The 18,111-nt window shown below is 37.8% G+C and overlaps 1 protein-coding gene across 1 annotated transcript; it reads right to left on the bottom strand.

Annotated features, from left to right (window-relative positions):
* Positions 1 to 1,715: 1,715 nt before the first annotated feature.
* On the bottom strand, positions 1,716 to 9,691 carry fam83fb (family with sequence similarity 83 member Fb; the record flags this gene model as incomplete). Its single annotated transcript, XM_079263099.1, has 5 exons — positions 1,716 to 1,762; positions 2,014 to 2,750; positions 4,088 to 4,209; positions 5,824 to 5,991; positions 9,203 to 9,691. 5 exons carry the CDS (start codon positions 9,689 to 9,691, stop codon positions 1,716 to 1,718), a joined length of 1,563 nt encoding a protein of 520 aa, XP_079119225.1.
* Between the last annotated feature and the right edge of the window lie 8,420 nt (positions 9,692 to 18,111).

Below are 18,111 nucleotides of genomic sequence, written 5' to 3'. Positions count from 1 at the left end.
GGAACTGTATGGGTTTACATGATAATTATGTCCTTTTTAGTGTGTTGCACATCCTGCAAATTTATACACCCAGTCCTTGACTTGACAGTTTTTACTTGTTTTAATTACTTAAAGTCAACCAGACCATCTTATATGTTGCAAACAAAATATCACCTTGAAAAACAAGATTTAAACAGAGGGTGTTTTTTGGGTTAGTTATTAAATACATGTGCATTAACAGTTTTTTTTTTGCTGTTGTCAGAGGATTTTTTCCCAAAAGTAAAAAACATTGACAGTGAAGGACAAAACTTACAGGACGTGTCATAGGAAGTTATATATTTTTATGCCTTCTGCATGTCAGTAAAATTAGCCTGTATGATACTGTGAGAACACCTCCTCCTGCTGCAGTTCTGACTTCCTGTTTCAGTATTGCACCACAAACTACCCCCTCCACCCAACCTCCCCCAATTCACTGCTCAGTTCCCATCATACCCGTTGTTCCTTCCGCAGATGTGTGCTGTTAGCAAACATTCAGCAGCGTGTAGTGGTGATTTTAAGCAGTGCAGCCACAATCTTAAATGTTGGAGCACTGCTGCATGTCACCACTAGGAGAAGCTGCAATCTCTGTTTCAAAAGTGTTTATTACATTAAAATAGCTAAATTAACTATTTGCAGATATTTATTTGAAGATCAATTACAACAAACATACATATTAAATCCTGAGCAGTGCAAGGATGCACCTCATTTCTTTCTCTACTCAATTAAATTAAACTTAGTGTTACTACTCCAAGGAATTCCTTTTGTTATTCTGAAGAACTAAAAATCCAATAATATTTATTAAGAACTGTATTTATTGTTCATGATGTCTTAGAACGAGATGAATGAGGAAATCATCTAAAGACAAAAATATTAAATGTAATTTATTTAAATGAATGTTCCTATTAAGAAATAAAAACACAATAATAAATTTAATGAAATTCTCCAGCAAGAAAAAAAACCTGTTTACTCTTTCTACATCACCTCACAGTGATTGCAGGTAGGTTCTTCAGGCGAAATAAAGCATCCAGTTTGCACTTATTTACCTAATTAATTTCTTTAGTAGTATCGCTGACATACAATACAACTGGTTTGCTCATGTAACATGCTTTTTCAGCATGTAAATCATGTCATTAACCACTTGAGCCCTGTTTGCAAAATTTGCAAAACCCCTTTCTAACCCTTGTTTATTTCACTTTTTATCAAACTGATTTTATTTAACTTTTACCTACTCTTATTTTATCTATTTATTTTATATTAATTGTTTATTACTTATCTCAATGTATTAACTGTTTAATTGTTTTTTATTTCCTACAATTACTTTGTTTTTTTATTGTATATACAGTATTTGCAAATAAATCCAGGCAGCAAGGGATTGATACTAAGTGTCTTTGACAAAGTAAGCTACTCAGCCAACTTTAAATAGTGGAAAAAAGAAAAGAACCTGAAGTCCCAACTTTACTGATGCTGTATTCATCTTATAATACTTGATTTTACATTTGGCACTAACTCCCCAGCCCCCCGCCTGTCCCACACACACAATGTAGAAAGCTTGTGTTGAAAGCTGATCCTCTATACATTCAACTGGTCTAATCAAAGTGGTATATATTATGTTATGTTAGTGTTAATCGAAGTCATTTTGTTAACCATTTTGAAAACATATGACTGTAGTCTGTGGTTTTGAAGTAGGGAAGATTGGCTCAGGACACTATACATGCTTCTTTCCCTCGACGTTGACTTTTCATGCCTGTAAATAATAAAAACAGAAAAACAGCACAACATTGTGAGACAAAACTAGTTAGGTGAATCATATTCAAGGCACTTATTAGTGTATTACTGTAAAAACTTGCTTCAAGGCTCTATTGTTACCTAGTCATTAGAGTTTACTTGATGAATCAGTCCTAAACAGCATTTTTATGTTACAAAAACAAATGGCTTTAGTAGTTTATGCATTCCAGACTGAAATGAGCTTACAGTGTATGCAGATGTGGGACTTACTCTCATTGTCATGTGCGGTGTTGACAGTTTGCTGAGATCCTGCTCTCACGCCCAGTTTAGACTGCGCCTTCCTTCCTTTGGATGGAGATAATACAACCACTTCAAATGTGTCCTCAAGTTCATCACTTTGATTAGTTTCTGTGGGTGGAGGACTTGGACTCTTTTTCACAGAAAGTTTACTGGATGACTTTTTCCATGTGAATTTCAGCTTCCGTGGAAATCTTCCCTTTTTGTCTTGTGTTACTCCATTTGGTCTGTTCATGTTTTCACTCGGGGCTTCTGAGGGTAGAGGACTCATCTGGTCCAGCCTCTCACTGCTGGCCAATCGAGGTCTTGCCTGATCTCTCTCCTCAGAAACCTCAGCCAAAGCTGGACCCCTTTTAGCTCCAGACTCTTGCAGAGATCCTGGCGGATGTGGTGCATTCCCAAATGCCAGTAAATATTTGGGGTTGTAGTATTTGTGTGCAGGCACCTTGATGTCAGCGTCCTGTGAGTGTCCTAAGCTGACCTGGAAGCGGGATGTGGCTCCTGGTAATGGTGGCCGCTTAGGCTCTACTTTGGAGCAAACTGTGGTGGTCACGTTACCAGAAGGTGGACTGATATTAAACTCCTTGAATAGGTCCAATTTCTCAGAGACAGCATACATCTCACGGAAATCTCTGTCAAAGAGGTCAACCACCTGTCCTGTCATCACTGTGATCATGTTTCGGTCCATACGAGACGTACACCAGGAGAAACTGGGACAAAGACAAAGTTAAAGACAGTTATGAACTTCATCATATTCTGGTCAACTTTGTCCATTACATTTACATGAAACGAGCCAAAACAAACAACCAAAAAAAAAAAAGAACATTAGTGTAAAAAGCAGGTTACATCTCCTTCTCTGAACAACACGAAGCTGGTGCCTGAATGTTTTACTGCGCTAATATCCAGAGGTCAGTAATTATTGTGGCTTAATAGTTTACATGGCATGTTTTAACCTTGTCTACATTCCATAAAGCACTTGGCAACGTGTCTTCTTTTTCATCTGTTCACACAAAAGACTCTCGCCCAACTCAATGCACTCGATAGATGAAGCCTCTTTGAGAGAAGTGTGTAAATGGCAAATGGACTGTACCTATATAGCACTTCTTCAAATTATGTTGAATACTCAAAGTGCTTTATACTGCATGACCCATTCACCCTTTCACACACACACACACTTGACAGATATATCCAGGGGCAATCCTGTTTCAGCCGACATTAAAATAGCAAAATGCTTGGTCGATGGCTTGAAAATAGGGAAAGATTCCATGAACAGAGCCGGGGACGCTACCTAAACTTGTTATCGGGAGTTGCTCTTATGACTCAGGTTTCAGCCAATAGTGGCCTCCAAACTGTACATGTCAAATTTTCATCCTGGAATAAGTGCTAAAATGTGTCTACTTGGCCAAGGAAGATCCCGATTTAAACACACACACTTAGACAACTGCCTTTTCTTCTGAGCTACAGCCGAGGTCCAGTGCCTTGCCTAAGGGGACTTTGACACATGGAGAGACAAATGATGATCTTTTAAAAGCCATGGCCAGTTTCAGAGAAGTGTATGGCAAAACAAACCTACTTTTCCTCAGGTGGTTGAACACAAGTTAGGTTAGATGTCAGACTTAATTAAACTGAGCAGCTTGCAATTACCAATTTTTTTTTTCTATTTACTTGTACATGTATAACGCCCATCACAAACGCTTCCATTGTTAGTCAACTCAGCCCCCCACCACCCCACGCGCTGCCATATTCCAGAGTGACACATGCAAAGCAAAGGTAAACAAAACAGTTAGCAGTTTGGTTTTGTTTATTGCATCCTCAGACTTCGAACAAGTAACGACATATTGCATTGTTAATTTAAAGGCTGTTTCAATACAAAAAAGGCTGAAAATCTAATTTATATCAGCAACTTATTGAATAGGTCATTGAATTATTTGTCTGAATATACAGATTTGGCTGGAAACAATCTGAGATTGTAGTTTTAAACCATACTGTCCAGCCCTAAAAACATTTCATGACATATCACACTTACACACAAACATTAAGTTCTTACCTGTAGGAGCCAAACGCAACTTTGTCACCATCTACCAGCATGTATTTATTACAGAGTGAACCTGGAAGTCTCCCAAAGGACAAACCAAATCCAACTCCTTGAAGTGTTCTGGCTCTGATCTTCTGCAAAGACAAATGATCAATCAGGCAATAAACTGGTGTTGTTACTGTCAATGGCTCTCAAACTTTTTATGCTTCCAAGTCTCTCATAGGGCATGAGGCTCTCCAAGTCTCATCCGTATGATTGACCATATAACACAAAAACCATGACTTTTCTAACCAGGCAAACTTTCGACAAACTTTCGACTGTTTTCAAATCTTGTTGTATGGTGGTAGCTATCTTTGCATATATATATATATATATATATATATATATATATATATATATATATATATATATATATATATATATATATATATGTATATATATATATATATATATATATATATATATGTATATATATATATATATGTATATATATGTATATACACTGTTATAAAAATGCTAACTTTGTTTCTCCGGCCATCAACATCCAACAAACATTGTGCGAGTCTCAAACCAGAATGTTTCTTTGAAGTTGACAGCAGTGCTCCTAGAGACCTGCCCTTCCTGTTGCAATGTTCCTATTTCTTTGAATATGTACTTGAACTAATAGATGTTTACTTTATTCTCAGGTTTGACTTTTCATCTATCTGTTAGTTTCATTTTTATAACAGAAAGTAAAGCGAGACCTTTCTCTCTGAGTCTAAAGATTGTGTAAGGACAGACATAACCTTTGGATCTGTGGACACACCTGCATAATCAGATCATGTGACATTTTCTGAGCACCATAACATAAGATGTAGGTCAGTCAAAGCACTACTGCCAGCTTCTCTGGCATGTTTAGATCTGAAACTCATTAATTATTTTATTTTTTAACAGTTATTGACCAGAAAACTGGAGGTATGATAATTAGCCAAAACATGTATTGGATAATATTGGAAAATTGTTCATCCTAACACCAGAGGGACCGCCAGGACCACCAGTGGTAAATGTACCTAGCCCCCCATTCAGCCATTGCCTGGACTTACCACTGGCGATACTGGTGCATTACTGGTATGTCAGAAGAAATAAACACTACTTAATATTTTTTCTTTTTTTGTCTGTCCTGACAGAGCTACAGTTTTAGTGCTTTTAAGTGTACAATCAAAACAGCTTTTTTAACCCCTGCTTGTAGAACTGGTCTGGTTTTGCCTCAATGGGAAGCATTGATGTGAAAAAAAGGTGGGAGGGAATTCTACCACAGCCAACTAAAAATCTGTAGCCTTCATCTGCTTCCTTTCAAACTTACGCTTGCAAATTTGACTGAGGTGTTTTTGTTCCTTTTTTTTTACTTCTCCTCCTTTGTATCGCACACCAGAGAACGAGATTAAAAAACAGAACCTATTAACTTTCTTCATTTCTTATTTCACCGGCATTAGGTCAGCTAGCGATTCAAATGCAAAAGCCACATAGGATGCCAAATATGATACTCGTTTGGAACATGGCATCTTGTAAAGGTTAGAAAAATGTTTAAAAACTGTCATTTCCATTGAGACTGGAAATATTTTCCTTTTCCCTCCAGGACTGAATCTTTAGAATAACACTTCTTTGTGATGTCACTAATATGTTGACCTCGTTTGTGTTTTTCATCTGCCTCATTATATTGAGCGCAGATTGTTTATTACTTGCTTTTTTGTGTAAAAGTTCAGTCTTACCCGGAGGTGCTGTGATCCAATCTGAAGCCTGGAGCACATGTCAAGAAAGTGTGGTACACCTTGGCCATCCAACAAAATGTAAACGGGTACAGAACGACGCCAAGCGGCCTCCATCAGGTCCTGCAGGATCTGGATGTCTGTGAGCAGGTCCATCACTACTGCTATAACCTGCAGGAGAAGAGGAAAAGTAGTTAAAGCATTTTTAGCACGACACTTATTAGGGGTGGGAAATTGAATCGAAGAAATCAAATATCGGAATTTTTTGCTTCACATATTTAAAACTGATTTCGTTTTTATCAAAAAATCAATTTTCTGAAAAAAAATAATCCATTATAAATATTTTGTCATTTTTACTGTTTTTATTGATCTTTTAACTTGTCTTCTTGGGCATTGTAGCAGCAGAATGATGGTCTGGTTACAGTGTTGCTTTTTCCAAATTGAAATAAAGAAAACTGATGAGCAAAAAAAGTTTTGTACATTTTTTTTTGTTTTCAGTCCACAAAAAATCAGCAATATTGAAGAATCATGAGAATCCAATTGAAATAGAATTGACACCCAAAATATTTGAAGTCAAATTTAATTGGGACACACGCAAATCGTCACAGCCCTCACACTTATACATATTAAAGGAAAAAGGTTTGTGTAGAGTGATCGTATAAATCAACTACAATACTGCAACAGTTAATATGAAGAGTGACAGTGGGCCCCATTTTCTCCTTGTGTCCTAACTAATTAAAAATGCAGGAATAGAGACCCAAACAAGCAAGTACACATTACCAGCATAGCAGAATTTCTTGTAACATAAATGAACAACTTGTAAACACATGGTCAAAGAGATGAAGTGCAGTGCAATGAGAGGGAAAACCAGTGTCAGCTTTAGCTCAATGCTCTAGTTCACATGCAACATCTTAACAGTGTTTGAAGAGAAAAATAAAAATGCAGCTGAGTGTGTCAGAACAGAATGCCTCATTGACAGCAAAGACAAAAGACATGAGGTTAAGCTGATCTTTCAAAGTGAAACTTTACCAGCCACTCATTATTACAGTGAAGAACCGTAAAAAGGCTTCAGCTAGCTTACAGGAGTGGAGAATGGCAGATCAAACAGGTTAAACCTCAGGACAACAAAAGAATTGATCTTGAGAGACATTCCTCCAAGCTTTCATTTTCTCTTCTTATACTCTGGGCTACAAGAATGGACACAGCTCACCTTGCTCTAGGTACACTTTATGTTGATGTTTCACATGTCCTGATAATCTGACTTTTAGGTCCAATCCATCCATCCATCTAGAAACTTTACAAACTTTACTTGTCTGCCTGACTAGAAACCAGAAAGCAAAATATTACACTATAATGATTTACATGGTATTACACAGTATAACAGGATAGTTGATGGTGAATATAATCGAAAAATATAATAGAAACAACAACTTTTTTTTTTTTTTAAATGTTAAAAGGGTCAAATAAAAAACTTCACATTTGAATTTAAATTAATTTATAGGATTAAGAGTCATTATGGGCTGTCCATTACGCAGTCCTTCTGAACATGTATGGACATGTTAAGCACAAGCCGAAGTGGGAAGTTTGGAAAATGTGTATTGTAAGACTGCTCTTGTGTTTCCTTTAGAGCAAAGCCATGGAAAAAAATGTCTCTTTAAATCTGTAACAACTGTTAGGCAAAAATGCCTGCTTTTTCAACTCAGGAAAAATCCTGCAGGCCTCTGAGGGTAACAACAAAGATGCAAGCTGAGGCTTGTGGACAAGTATACAAGAATGTGTCTAACATGGGTATTAAAAGGTTAACACGCAGGCTTCTTATGTATTTTTTGAGTATGTACAGTATGTTTATCTGTTATTAAAGAATAGCTGCTTTGTTTTCATAAAGGTCTCAAAAAATAGGTGCACAATAGGTAAACAATAGGTTTATCCACATTCTCCACATGCCCTGTATATGTATTTATCTTATTTATCTGACACCTGGAGATACACAATGAAAGATAAGGAATGTTTTAAACACATACTTTATACCAATATGGAGGCATAAACAGCTAGTTCTTATTCCAGGGTTGTCCAAAATGAACAAAAACATATAGGCAGAACATTTTAAGGTTAATGTGCTCACTGTAGATTTTTAAAAAAATAGTATATGCATAAGAGGAAAAACAGCAACCGTAATGAGTCATGATCTTGTTTTACCAGTTGCAGTACTCCCAGTGAAAATTATTTTCAGCTGTCAAGACAGGAAAAGGAAAATGTAGGAATATGAACAAGCAAATGATAAATTTAAAGCAATGAAACTCATCTGAAAGTGAATGAAAAAAAAAACTTCAGTAAAATGAAGAGAAAAAGAACAGGGAAGAACAGAAAACAAAGGACAGGGAAAGAAAATAAGGGGTGAGTGCTGAGAAAGGCTGTGCGACAAAGCCATTTTAGGGACATTTAGTGAGTGGTTCACACATTTTCATCCTGTCCTCCCTGACCCAGTTTTTGAAAGGGAAACAGAGGCTGGTTGAGCCAAGAAGTGCATGTCACTGCACAGCTGGAACAGATGACTCAGCTTAGCTTCAGGAGTCTCTGAGTAAACATCATTTCAAGTTCTTGGTTACTGGTTAACAACTATTACTCACTCAGGAAACCAAGCAACTTGCTGCTGAGATACATTAACCTGGACAAAACTATTTATATATATATATATATATATATATATATATATATATATATATATATATATATATATATATATATATATATATATATATAATTTTTATTATAATTTATTTTTATAGTTTATTAACTTTAGGAGGGTGGGTGCATAAAAGCCTCCTGTAAATATACAGTTTACTAAGGCTTAGCTGTGTAAAATGTGTCATCAATGCTACTGGGTCAAAGGGATTTCCATCATTTCAAAAGGTTGCTCACAACAAAAAGACTACTTCCTGTTAATGCTGACTCACCACACTGGGTGATGCCATTATTTCAACCCTTCAAGCAAAGACTACTTTTAGTTTCTAATACTATTTTAATAACTGTATTTATTTTCATGCAACTAAGATTTTCACTGTAAACAACCATGTTCATATATTTCTATGACTTCACCAGCACATCTGGTTCCAAACTGGTTTCCTTCTTGCTTGATGGTGTAAACCTGTGGCTATTTTTAGTCTATTTAGAGTTGCCATAATATTCAAATGAGCTATCATAACACTGTTATAAACTACTAAACAAACTAAAACTGTTAGCACATTTCAGACAAGCTTGGTAATAGAAAAAAAGTAATCCCATACAGGTATCAGCTGAATGTAATAATGACTAGGTTATGAATTAGTGTGAAAGCAGTTTCCAGTTTCTGCCAGTCGTTTCCATGACCTGCTCCCCTCCTCACCTTACTGGCCTCCTGGATGAGCCGTCGTACAACCTCCTTGATGTGAGGTCCGTTATCTTTGGGTGGGTGGGTGTGCACGGCCACCCGGGTCACCCCCTTAAACAAAGCCCCGCTGGGCCAGCCAATATCCAGCGGTGGTACCTCTGTGTCCGACATCTGGGGCCAGTAGGTGGAATGGACCCCTGAGTCCGTGTCGGTTCCACCGGCTCCATGCTCCAACTTGTTGAGGGGCGACGCTTTGCTGCCGGTGCCTTCACTGTCCTCGTCATACCGTTTGAAAGTGTTCAACAAGTGTTTGACTTCTCTTGCAGACAAAAAGTCTTTCATGTTGTCCTCACTGAGTCGCGTTTTGAAAGCTCCGTCGCCATTCTTCAGGAGTTGTTCGACGGCCGCGCGCTGCTCCTCGCTGTAGTAGAACTCTGGTTTGGACTCCGGTACATTGGTTCCGATGTGTCCGTCTTCCATGCACATGAGCTGGGATTCAGCCATGGTTGTGACGGACCTCCTGCCTCCGGAAGCTTCAACCTTCCACCGCCTGACACAACGTGACGAGTTTTTACCTGCGTGGCCGCACAGGTAGAAGCTGATGAGGGTTTTTTTTTTTTTTTTTTTTTTTTTTTGTGACTGGGTGGGACTGAAGGTTAAGTGCGCTATTTATAATAATAAAATCAGTATATTGTCCAGGTGCAGTGGAATATTCCTGTCAAATCACAAAGATTCTGCCGTTTGTTTGTTTGTTTGTTTGTTTTTTCTTGGCAAAAACAGACCAACCCGGGCAACTGAATTAGCAAACATAATATAAGACAGACGAGTAGGGCCATGTTCTACCTTTAGATATTTAATTTGATTAAATTAGTTCAATTTGGAGGGGAAAACCCAAAGCAAAACAAAAACTTCTTGAGTCTCTATATATACTCTTATCATCAAAAGTTTGGCTTTCCATTAGATTCAATAGACAAGTGTGCCCATATATATATATATATATATATATATATATATATATATATATATATATATATATATATATATATATACACATGTGCGTGTGTGCGTGTGTGTGTGTGTGTTGGTCAATGCATTTGCCACAAATCTGAATATATTGCAGGTGCTTCAGAGGGAGGAAACTCCACTCTGCAGGTTCAGAGCAGCAATAGGACAAGTAATAGTTACAAGGAGGAGTCATTAATGTCTATGATTTACAGTTACCTTTGACACCTAAGCAGTTAAACATGAACAGAAAATAGATATTTGGTGGCACAAGGCTACTAATCATTAGTTCTTCCTGATTTAATGATTAAATAGTTTTTTTTTTTTTTTGGGTAGGATGTTTTCACTCCAACTGGACACCACACAAGATTTAAATTGTCTCTATTATGCACATTTCAGTCTAATTTATTTTAATATGCATGTCCAGAAGGGCCCTATGATGGACTGGCGACCTGTCCAGGGTGTACCCTGCTTTCGCCCAAAGACTGCTGGGATAGACTCCAGCTTCCTCGTGACCCTTCATTGAATTAAGCGGTTCCGATAATAAAAGAATGAATGAATGAGTGAATGAATGAAAGTCCAGAAGGGCAAGAAAATCAAGCAAGTTTTACAAACCCCTTCATTCATTTAGTATTGATCCTTTCAGATCAGCCTTTGCCAGAAACGAGCAAACAGAGAACACTCCGCCCTATGTCTTGCCTGCAGGCTGCATCTGATTGGTCAACTGCCAGGATTAGTTATACTGAGCAGTGAAGGTGGGTGTGGCTTTCTTCTTGTGAACGTGCACAACTAGAGAAGATGACCAATCCCTGAGTCCCGCCCCCGGGACATCACTAAAATTTTGAAGTAGAAAAAAATTCTCTAAGAACCAGTCGCTTCCATCGACATGGAAACCAAAGAGCATGCTGGGGCATGCGTTTTGGAGATAAAAATTACTCATATGTCTGATAAGTATTCAACACTAGAAAGCTTAGAAAACTAGAAATAGCTTAAAAAAGCCCTTTAACATCAAAGGACCAGTCTGCAATAGTCCTCAGACATGTAACTGGTTATGTCCATGAGAGGCTGATAACTTTCATTGAGGCTTCAACTGGTGAATACTTTGCAGAACTGTTGAGAAACAAAAACTTTGGAGAAATTGGACGTTTATCTAAAACACTATGTTGGAAACTCAGGTAATGGAGCTGCTAACATGCAGAGCCAGTGGAAAAGATTCTGCATTGCTGAGTGGAGTTCTCTCAAAAAGATAAACATATGGTGTTAACAGACACTACTGGTGTGGTTGTGCCAAGTGCATCGCTCTTCTCAGTGCTAAAAAATGGAGCAATGCTCATATAAGACCTAAAAACAAATGCATCTGTGGGAGGAAGTCGGTGAAGACAGAAGACATAGGAGAAACCCTGTGGCTGGCAAAAAAGTACTGAAAAATAAAAAGGTTATGTTGTCTATCTCATTAATACAGGGATCCTGCTGTGCTGTTGTATTGCTATTGTAGTGCTGTTTCTGGTCCAAAATTGTGGAAAGAGCTTCCCCTTCACATTAGACAAGCCTCTTCACTGTCCATTTTTAAAGCTCATCTTAAAACCCATCTTTATTCCTTGGCTTTTAACCCAACGTAAGACAGCTTCCGGTCAGTGTGCCTTATTTTTATTATTGGTTTTTTCTTACTATTTATTTAATTTGTTTTATTGTTTTAATTCCATATTCCTTGTATGACCTCTTGTTTTTATGTTATTTATTTGCATTTGAACTGTTTTATTCTGTTTTTATTTTTGCCGATTGTGTACAGCACTTTGTTTCAACTCTAGTTGTTTTAAAGGGCTTTAAAATAAAGTTGAGTTGAGTTGAGTTGAACCTTTTTTTAAGCAGGGAAGTTGAAAAGCATTGGCTTATAGTTTTGTTTTCATGGCAATTAAGTATAAATTTTATTTTAATTGGAAATAGAATAATGGCCTTTTGATGACCCATATGTGTGTGCATTATATGAGTAGGAGTGGCCTGAGTGTGTATGGCTCCCTGCCTCTCTTTTTGTCCCACTCTGGCCCTGCATGTGACAGTAATACAGTGTTTCTCAAATCCAGTCCTCAGGCCCCCCTGCCCTGCATGTTTTAGACATGTTTCTCCCAGGGGCGGACTTACCATTAGGCAAAACTAGGTGGTTGCCTAGGGCCCCCAGTTCATTAGGGCCCCATAAAACTTGTCAACTTGACAATTTATTACTTACTTATTACTATCAAAAATTCTGTTTTTGATTAAAATGCATTTGCTAAACCGTCAGCAGAATGATTATTATATTATGTGTGTCTCGGGGCCCACCCTCCTGGTATGTTGGGCAGTGCACTAATACCTAATGTGATCTGTGTGTGTGTGTGTGTGTGTGTGTGTGTGTGTGTGTGTGTGTGTGTGTGTGTGTGTGTCATGCGGTCAGTGAGTTGATCTGTAACTTAAAGAATGACTCGTCACAATTAATGATCAGTTCATACCATCAAGTGAAGCAACCCTTCCTTGTCATTATACACGGCCTCTCTCAGTCAGCAAAGAGACTTTTACATGGCTGTTTGTTAGCAATGCAAATAATATACTGTAGTGGAGTAGAAAGTGCAATATTTATCATAGGGCCCCAATGTCTACCTTTGCCTGGGGCCCCAAATCTCTTAAATCTGCCACTGGTTCCTCCTCCAAAGCACCTGAGTCAGAATATTAAACTTCCTCATCAAGTTCTTTGAAGCCTGTTAACAAGCCCTTTATTTCATTCAGGTGTGTTAAGGTAGGGTTGCCTATAAAACATGCAGGGCAGGGGGGCCTGAGGACCGGAATTGAGAAACACTGCAGTAATATAACATGGATCTTGGCTGATTTTTATTTTTTTTACATCATGCTATAAAAAATATTATTGCTGGAATTAATTTTTGTATTTAGTTTAAGAAGCATTGGATGATTCTACAACTGCAATTGAAAAGAGTTGGGACACTGTAAAATGTGAATAAAATGGGAGTGCAGTGATTTAAAAAGACAGAAACCAATATTTTCTACCCAAAATAACATAAACAACATACCAGATGCTGAGAAATTGTATGATTTCACAGAAACAATTAGCTTTTTTTAAAAACCCAATGACAGCAATACATCACAAAAAGGAGGATTTGACAACTTATTAGGTTATGTAACAAATTTAAAACATGACTTGGCATAAAAAAAAAACTGTTAAACATTATCAAAAACATGTAAAATTGCAAGGACTGAAGATCCTGCCTTTTTCTTAAAGGGGTGCTATTATGGTATTTCAAGTTTTCTGAGCTTTCTACAGTGTTACAGTGCTGAATCCTCATCAGACATGTGAACGACACTGTTTTTTATCACCTAAACGCATGTTTGAGTCTGAGTTTGAGTTCCAGCACGCTCTCCGTTCGGTTTCCATGGCGACGAAAAACGCGTCGTTTTAGAGAGTTTTTTCTACTTGGAAATCCTTGTGACGTCCCGGGGGATAAGGTTCGGTGATTGGTTACCTTCTACTTGTTAACAAGGGCATGTACAAATACATCAGGCGGGTGGAAAATGTCGGATAAAGTTATTTCCAACGATGGCTGGTGAGTTTACCAAAGAGAGACATCCTGCTGCATTTGTTGCTGTGGGTTGCTGTTTTCCACTTTGTTTTCAGGGTCTGATTCAGGTTCCAACATGTAGGGCTGTATGCTGTGTTGACATTGTATTTGTTTTTTTTTATTGAGTTCACATGAGCCTAATCCTTCTGTTTATGAGATGTTACAATGATGGCGAAAGTAGTTGCGGTGCGCGCTCCCGATGTAGTGCAGTGGCGGGAGGCGGGGCTTAATGCGGAAGAGTCTCAATCCACTTGTTTTGCCCACAGGCTGATCTGACAGCCTACGGAGAGGGTCGGTCTGAAGTAAATAAAGCAATTTGTGACAGTAACTCGATCAATCACAGCCCTTCTGGTTTCAGAAATAAAAATAAATTAGCTTGAAATGCACATAATAGTTCCACTTTAAAATAAAACTTATGATCCTTGTCAGCTTGTTGTTGTTCTTTATCTGTTTAACAGGACATCTGTACCATGCTGGGAAACAGACATTCCAGCTACACCACCTGTATGTGCATGCAGCACCTGAGCCAACAAGTCGTACTTCATTTTTCTTCAAGACAGGTGACACTCTCTGTTCAATGTTGAGCTGTGATCTGCTTCTAATCAGCTGTTTTCCCGGAAATTGTACAGAGAAATGTTCTGTTCTACTTTGTAGAACATTTCTCGTGTGGACACGTGACGACACTCAGAAGTATACACACACACACAGACACACACACACACACACACACACACATATATATATATATATGTGTGTGTGTGTGTGTGTGTGTGTGTGTGTGTGTGTATATATGGGTATATATATGTGTATAGATATATGTATATATCTATATGTGTATATATATATATATATATATATATATATATATATATATATATATATATATATATATATATATATATATATATATATCAAATAAACACAAAAATCATTTATTAATCTAAGCTAGAAAAAAAGAGTTTACTGAGAGTTAGAAGTAAAAAGAAAAAATGATCAGTTACTACTTGTTTATTTTGAATAATAGTTAAATCCTCCAATTATGTCTTGTTATGTTGCAATGCTCTTGAAGCTCTTATCAAATGTTTGTAATAACTTTTTTTTCCTGAACAAATCTGAAATGATCATCTAAAGTAATGGCAATATGCAATTCAGATTTAAACACAAAACAGCTTTAAAATTGGCATGATTATGGAAATTTCAACATAACTGGATCTTTTTCATTGTTAAATTTTGAGCCAATACATGTCTGATTGTAAAGGGGTACATGGTTTGCAGACAAAAACCAAATACACATTCATCACTGTGCACACATAAAAACACCTTCACACCCTCACAACAAAACACATAAAACTGCTGAGTGCTTATTGTGGTGCTGCGGTTGGTGGACAGTGAAAAACTAGATGCTTCTCACTGCTCTTAAAATGTATATATTTAGATCTGCTGACTGTATTTTACTATTTTGATGAGTGCAAACATTTCCAGAACGGCTTAGAATAATGTGGAAACTAGCACATAACACATCAAACCTATACATTGACATTACAGCAACAAGGTGCTAAATGTCAAGGAGACCATGCTTCGATTCCATGATGTTAGACTTGAAATTTGATTAGTAGACTGACAGATCAGATGTTTTGAAAGAAAACAAAAAAAGAGTTTGTTACAATATTAAATATAGCTACGAATAATAAGGACTGTGTATTATAATACAAGTGCAATGACAGCTTAGGTATTGCAGAAAATCTGTGTGTTAGGTGAGCAGGGGGATGTCTTCAGTTCTTCACATGTATGTGTTTGGGGAGGGTCATATTTAACAGCTTTTGAGTCAAAGTTGTTTTGTTTGGTTTTATACCTGAATGCCCAACTTTTTTCTAGGGGGGGAAGGGAAAAAGAGGAGTGCGAACGTTTTGTTGGGTCCTTTTATTCCATGTTCTTTGTGTCACCTGACATATATGACTCTGTTTGGTGCCAGAATTGTGCTTACTGTATAACAATCCACCACCTGACTGAGAGAAGAAAACTTATCTGCTCTCAGACAATACTGCCCTCTGCAGACATCTCCCTGATGTGCAGCACACTTCCTCTTTCTTCAAGCGCCACACAAGAAGAATCATATGGTTTTTTTCTGTCTCATGTCATCCTCCAGAGGAAAACTTGCTCTCTCTGCGGCCTCTCTAGAGGAGTAGGCCTTCTCCTGTTCTAAAGCTCCAGGATGAGCTTGCTTTGCCACAAGCCAGATCCTTCTACTATTTCAAAAGTTTACTGTCATAGACGCAGTTTAATTTCCCTTCTGATGTCTGGTTAACAAGAAATGGCAAAGATGGGGGTGTGGCAGCTTGTGTTATTTTGTCTTTGTCTGAACTGATCTCAATATTTTGCAGGCAGACAAAAAAGTTGTTGAAGTTGTTGTGGTGGTGATTCCATATTGTCACCCTCTGTTTTCTTTTGTCTTTTTTTTTCTTTACACCTTTTACACACTCACAAAGAATTTGCCTACAGTGTTATTTGATTATCATTTGTTTAGAGCATAAAATGGTTAAGTTATGATTTATTAGACACTTGTCCTTTTATAAATGGTCTAATCAACCACTTTACTGTTAAAAGTGATTTACACACAACAGAGCACACACTGAGGCAGGCATTTCAATTGTCCATGTTTAACCATCATTTCATCATTTATTTCTAGCTGATTTTTGAACATTGGCTAAATTCTCATTAAGCTGTGGATGAGCCATCTAAAGATATAACTAAAACTTGATTACAATTCTGTCAGAAACGTGAAGAGTAAAATAAAATAAAATAAAATAAAATAAAATAAAATAAAATGTTTGCAGTGAGGGTTGGACTCCACCAAGGCTGTCCTTCATCACCGATTCTGTTCATAGCTTTTATGGACAGAATTTCTAGGCTTCTAGTGGCTGGGATGAGAATCAGCGCCACTATGGTCCTCAGGTGGAATAGAGTGGATTGTCCTCTCTGGGTCGGGAGTGAGGTCCTGCCCCAAGAGGAGGAGTCTAAATATTTTGGGATTTTTGTTCACGAGAGGGAAGGAATGGAGCATGAAATTGACAGGCGGATCGGTGCCGCGTCTGCAGTAATGCAAACTCTACTCTGCTCTGTTGTGGTGAAGAAGGAGCTGAGCCAGAAGGCAAAACTCTCAATTTACCAGTCAATCTACGTTCCTACCCTCACCTGTGGTCATGAGCTTTGGGTCGTGACCAAAAGAACAAGAGTGTGCATACAGGCAGTTGAAATGAGTTTCCTATGCAGGGTGGCTGGGCTGTCCCTTAGATATAGGGTGAGAAGCACGGTCATCTGGGAGGCACTCAGAGTAGAGCCGCTGCTCCTCCACATTGAGAGGAGCCAGTTGAGGTGGCACGGGCATCTGGTCAGGATGCCTCCCTAGTGGGGTGTTCCAGGCACATCCCTGTGGAAGGAGACCCCAGGGAAGATCCAAGACACGCTGGAAGGATTATATCTCTCGCCTGGGAACATTTTGGGATGCCCCCCACAGAGCTGGCAAATGTGCCTGGGGAGAGGGAAGTCTGGGTTTCCCTGCTTACACTGCTGCCCCTGCGACCCGAAACCGGATAAGCGGCAGAAAATGGATGGACATGTTAGTCTTTCAGAGAGATCAATAATTCCCACTGCATGAATTTTTTGATTGTTCATTGACTCGGTGAAATCTTTCGATAAATCCCAATATAATTAATTTATATTTCACTTTAGTTTTTATAGAGAGGTGACAAACTCCTGTTACTTCCTGCTGGAGGCTCACAAAGAAAGACTCAAAGATACAGGAAATGCATACTGTATGAACTGAAAAAGTTTTTTTTTTCCAGTATGGAAAGTGATTGGAAGACTGATGGGTGTACATATATAGAGCAGGATACTTAAATACATATAAATAGATAAACCAATAAAACTGAAAAGTCAATCAGATGGAAGCTGATGAAATCTGTTAAGGTGGAATTTATCAATTATTATCCTCTTTCAACTAAAATACGTTGCAATGTGGAATCAGTGACCACTATGACAGAGTTCCTTCTTTCAACATGAATGAAAGCAATGCAGGTGTTGAAACTGCATCAATTCACTTCCACAAAGTAAAAAAAAAAAGGAAGCTTTTCTCATTGCATCAAATAGTTTCCTTGGTTATGATTATGAAACTTAAGTTCACATGAAAAATTTTCTTTAGAGGATAATTTCTCAACAATAATATGCTAAACATTTTAACCCAATGTGTTTGTAACTTGAAATGATTGCTGAAAAACTGTCAGTTTACTTGGATTTAGCTGTGGCAATTTTTGACATTTTTGA

Source organism: Telmatherina bonti (genome assembly GCF_933228915.1).
Source record: "Telmatherina bonti genome assembly, chromosome: 3".
NCBI lineage: Eukaryota > Metazoa > Chordata > Actinopteri > Atheriniformes > Telmatherinidae > Telmatherina > Telmatherina bonti.
The sequence above is the reverse complement of the archived record's forward strand: the minus strand, read 5'-3'. Positions and strand labels throughout refer to the sequence as shown.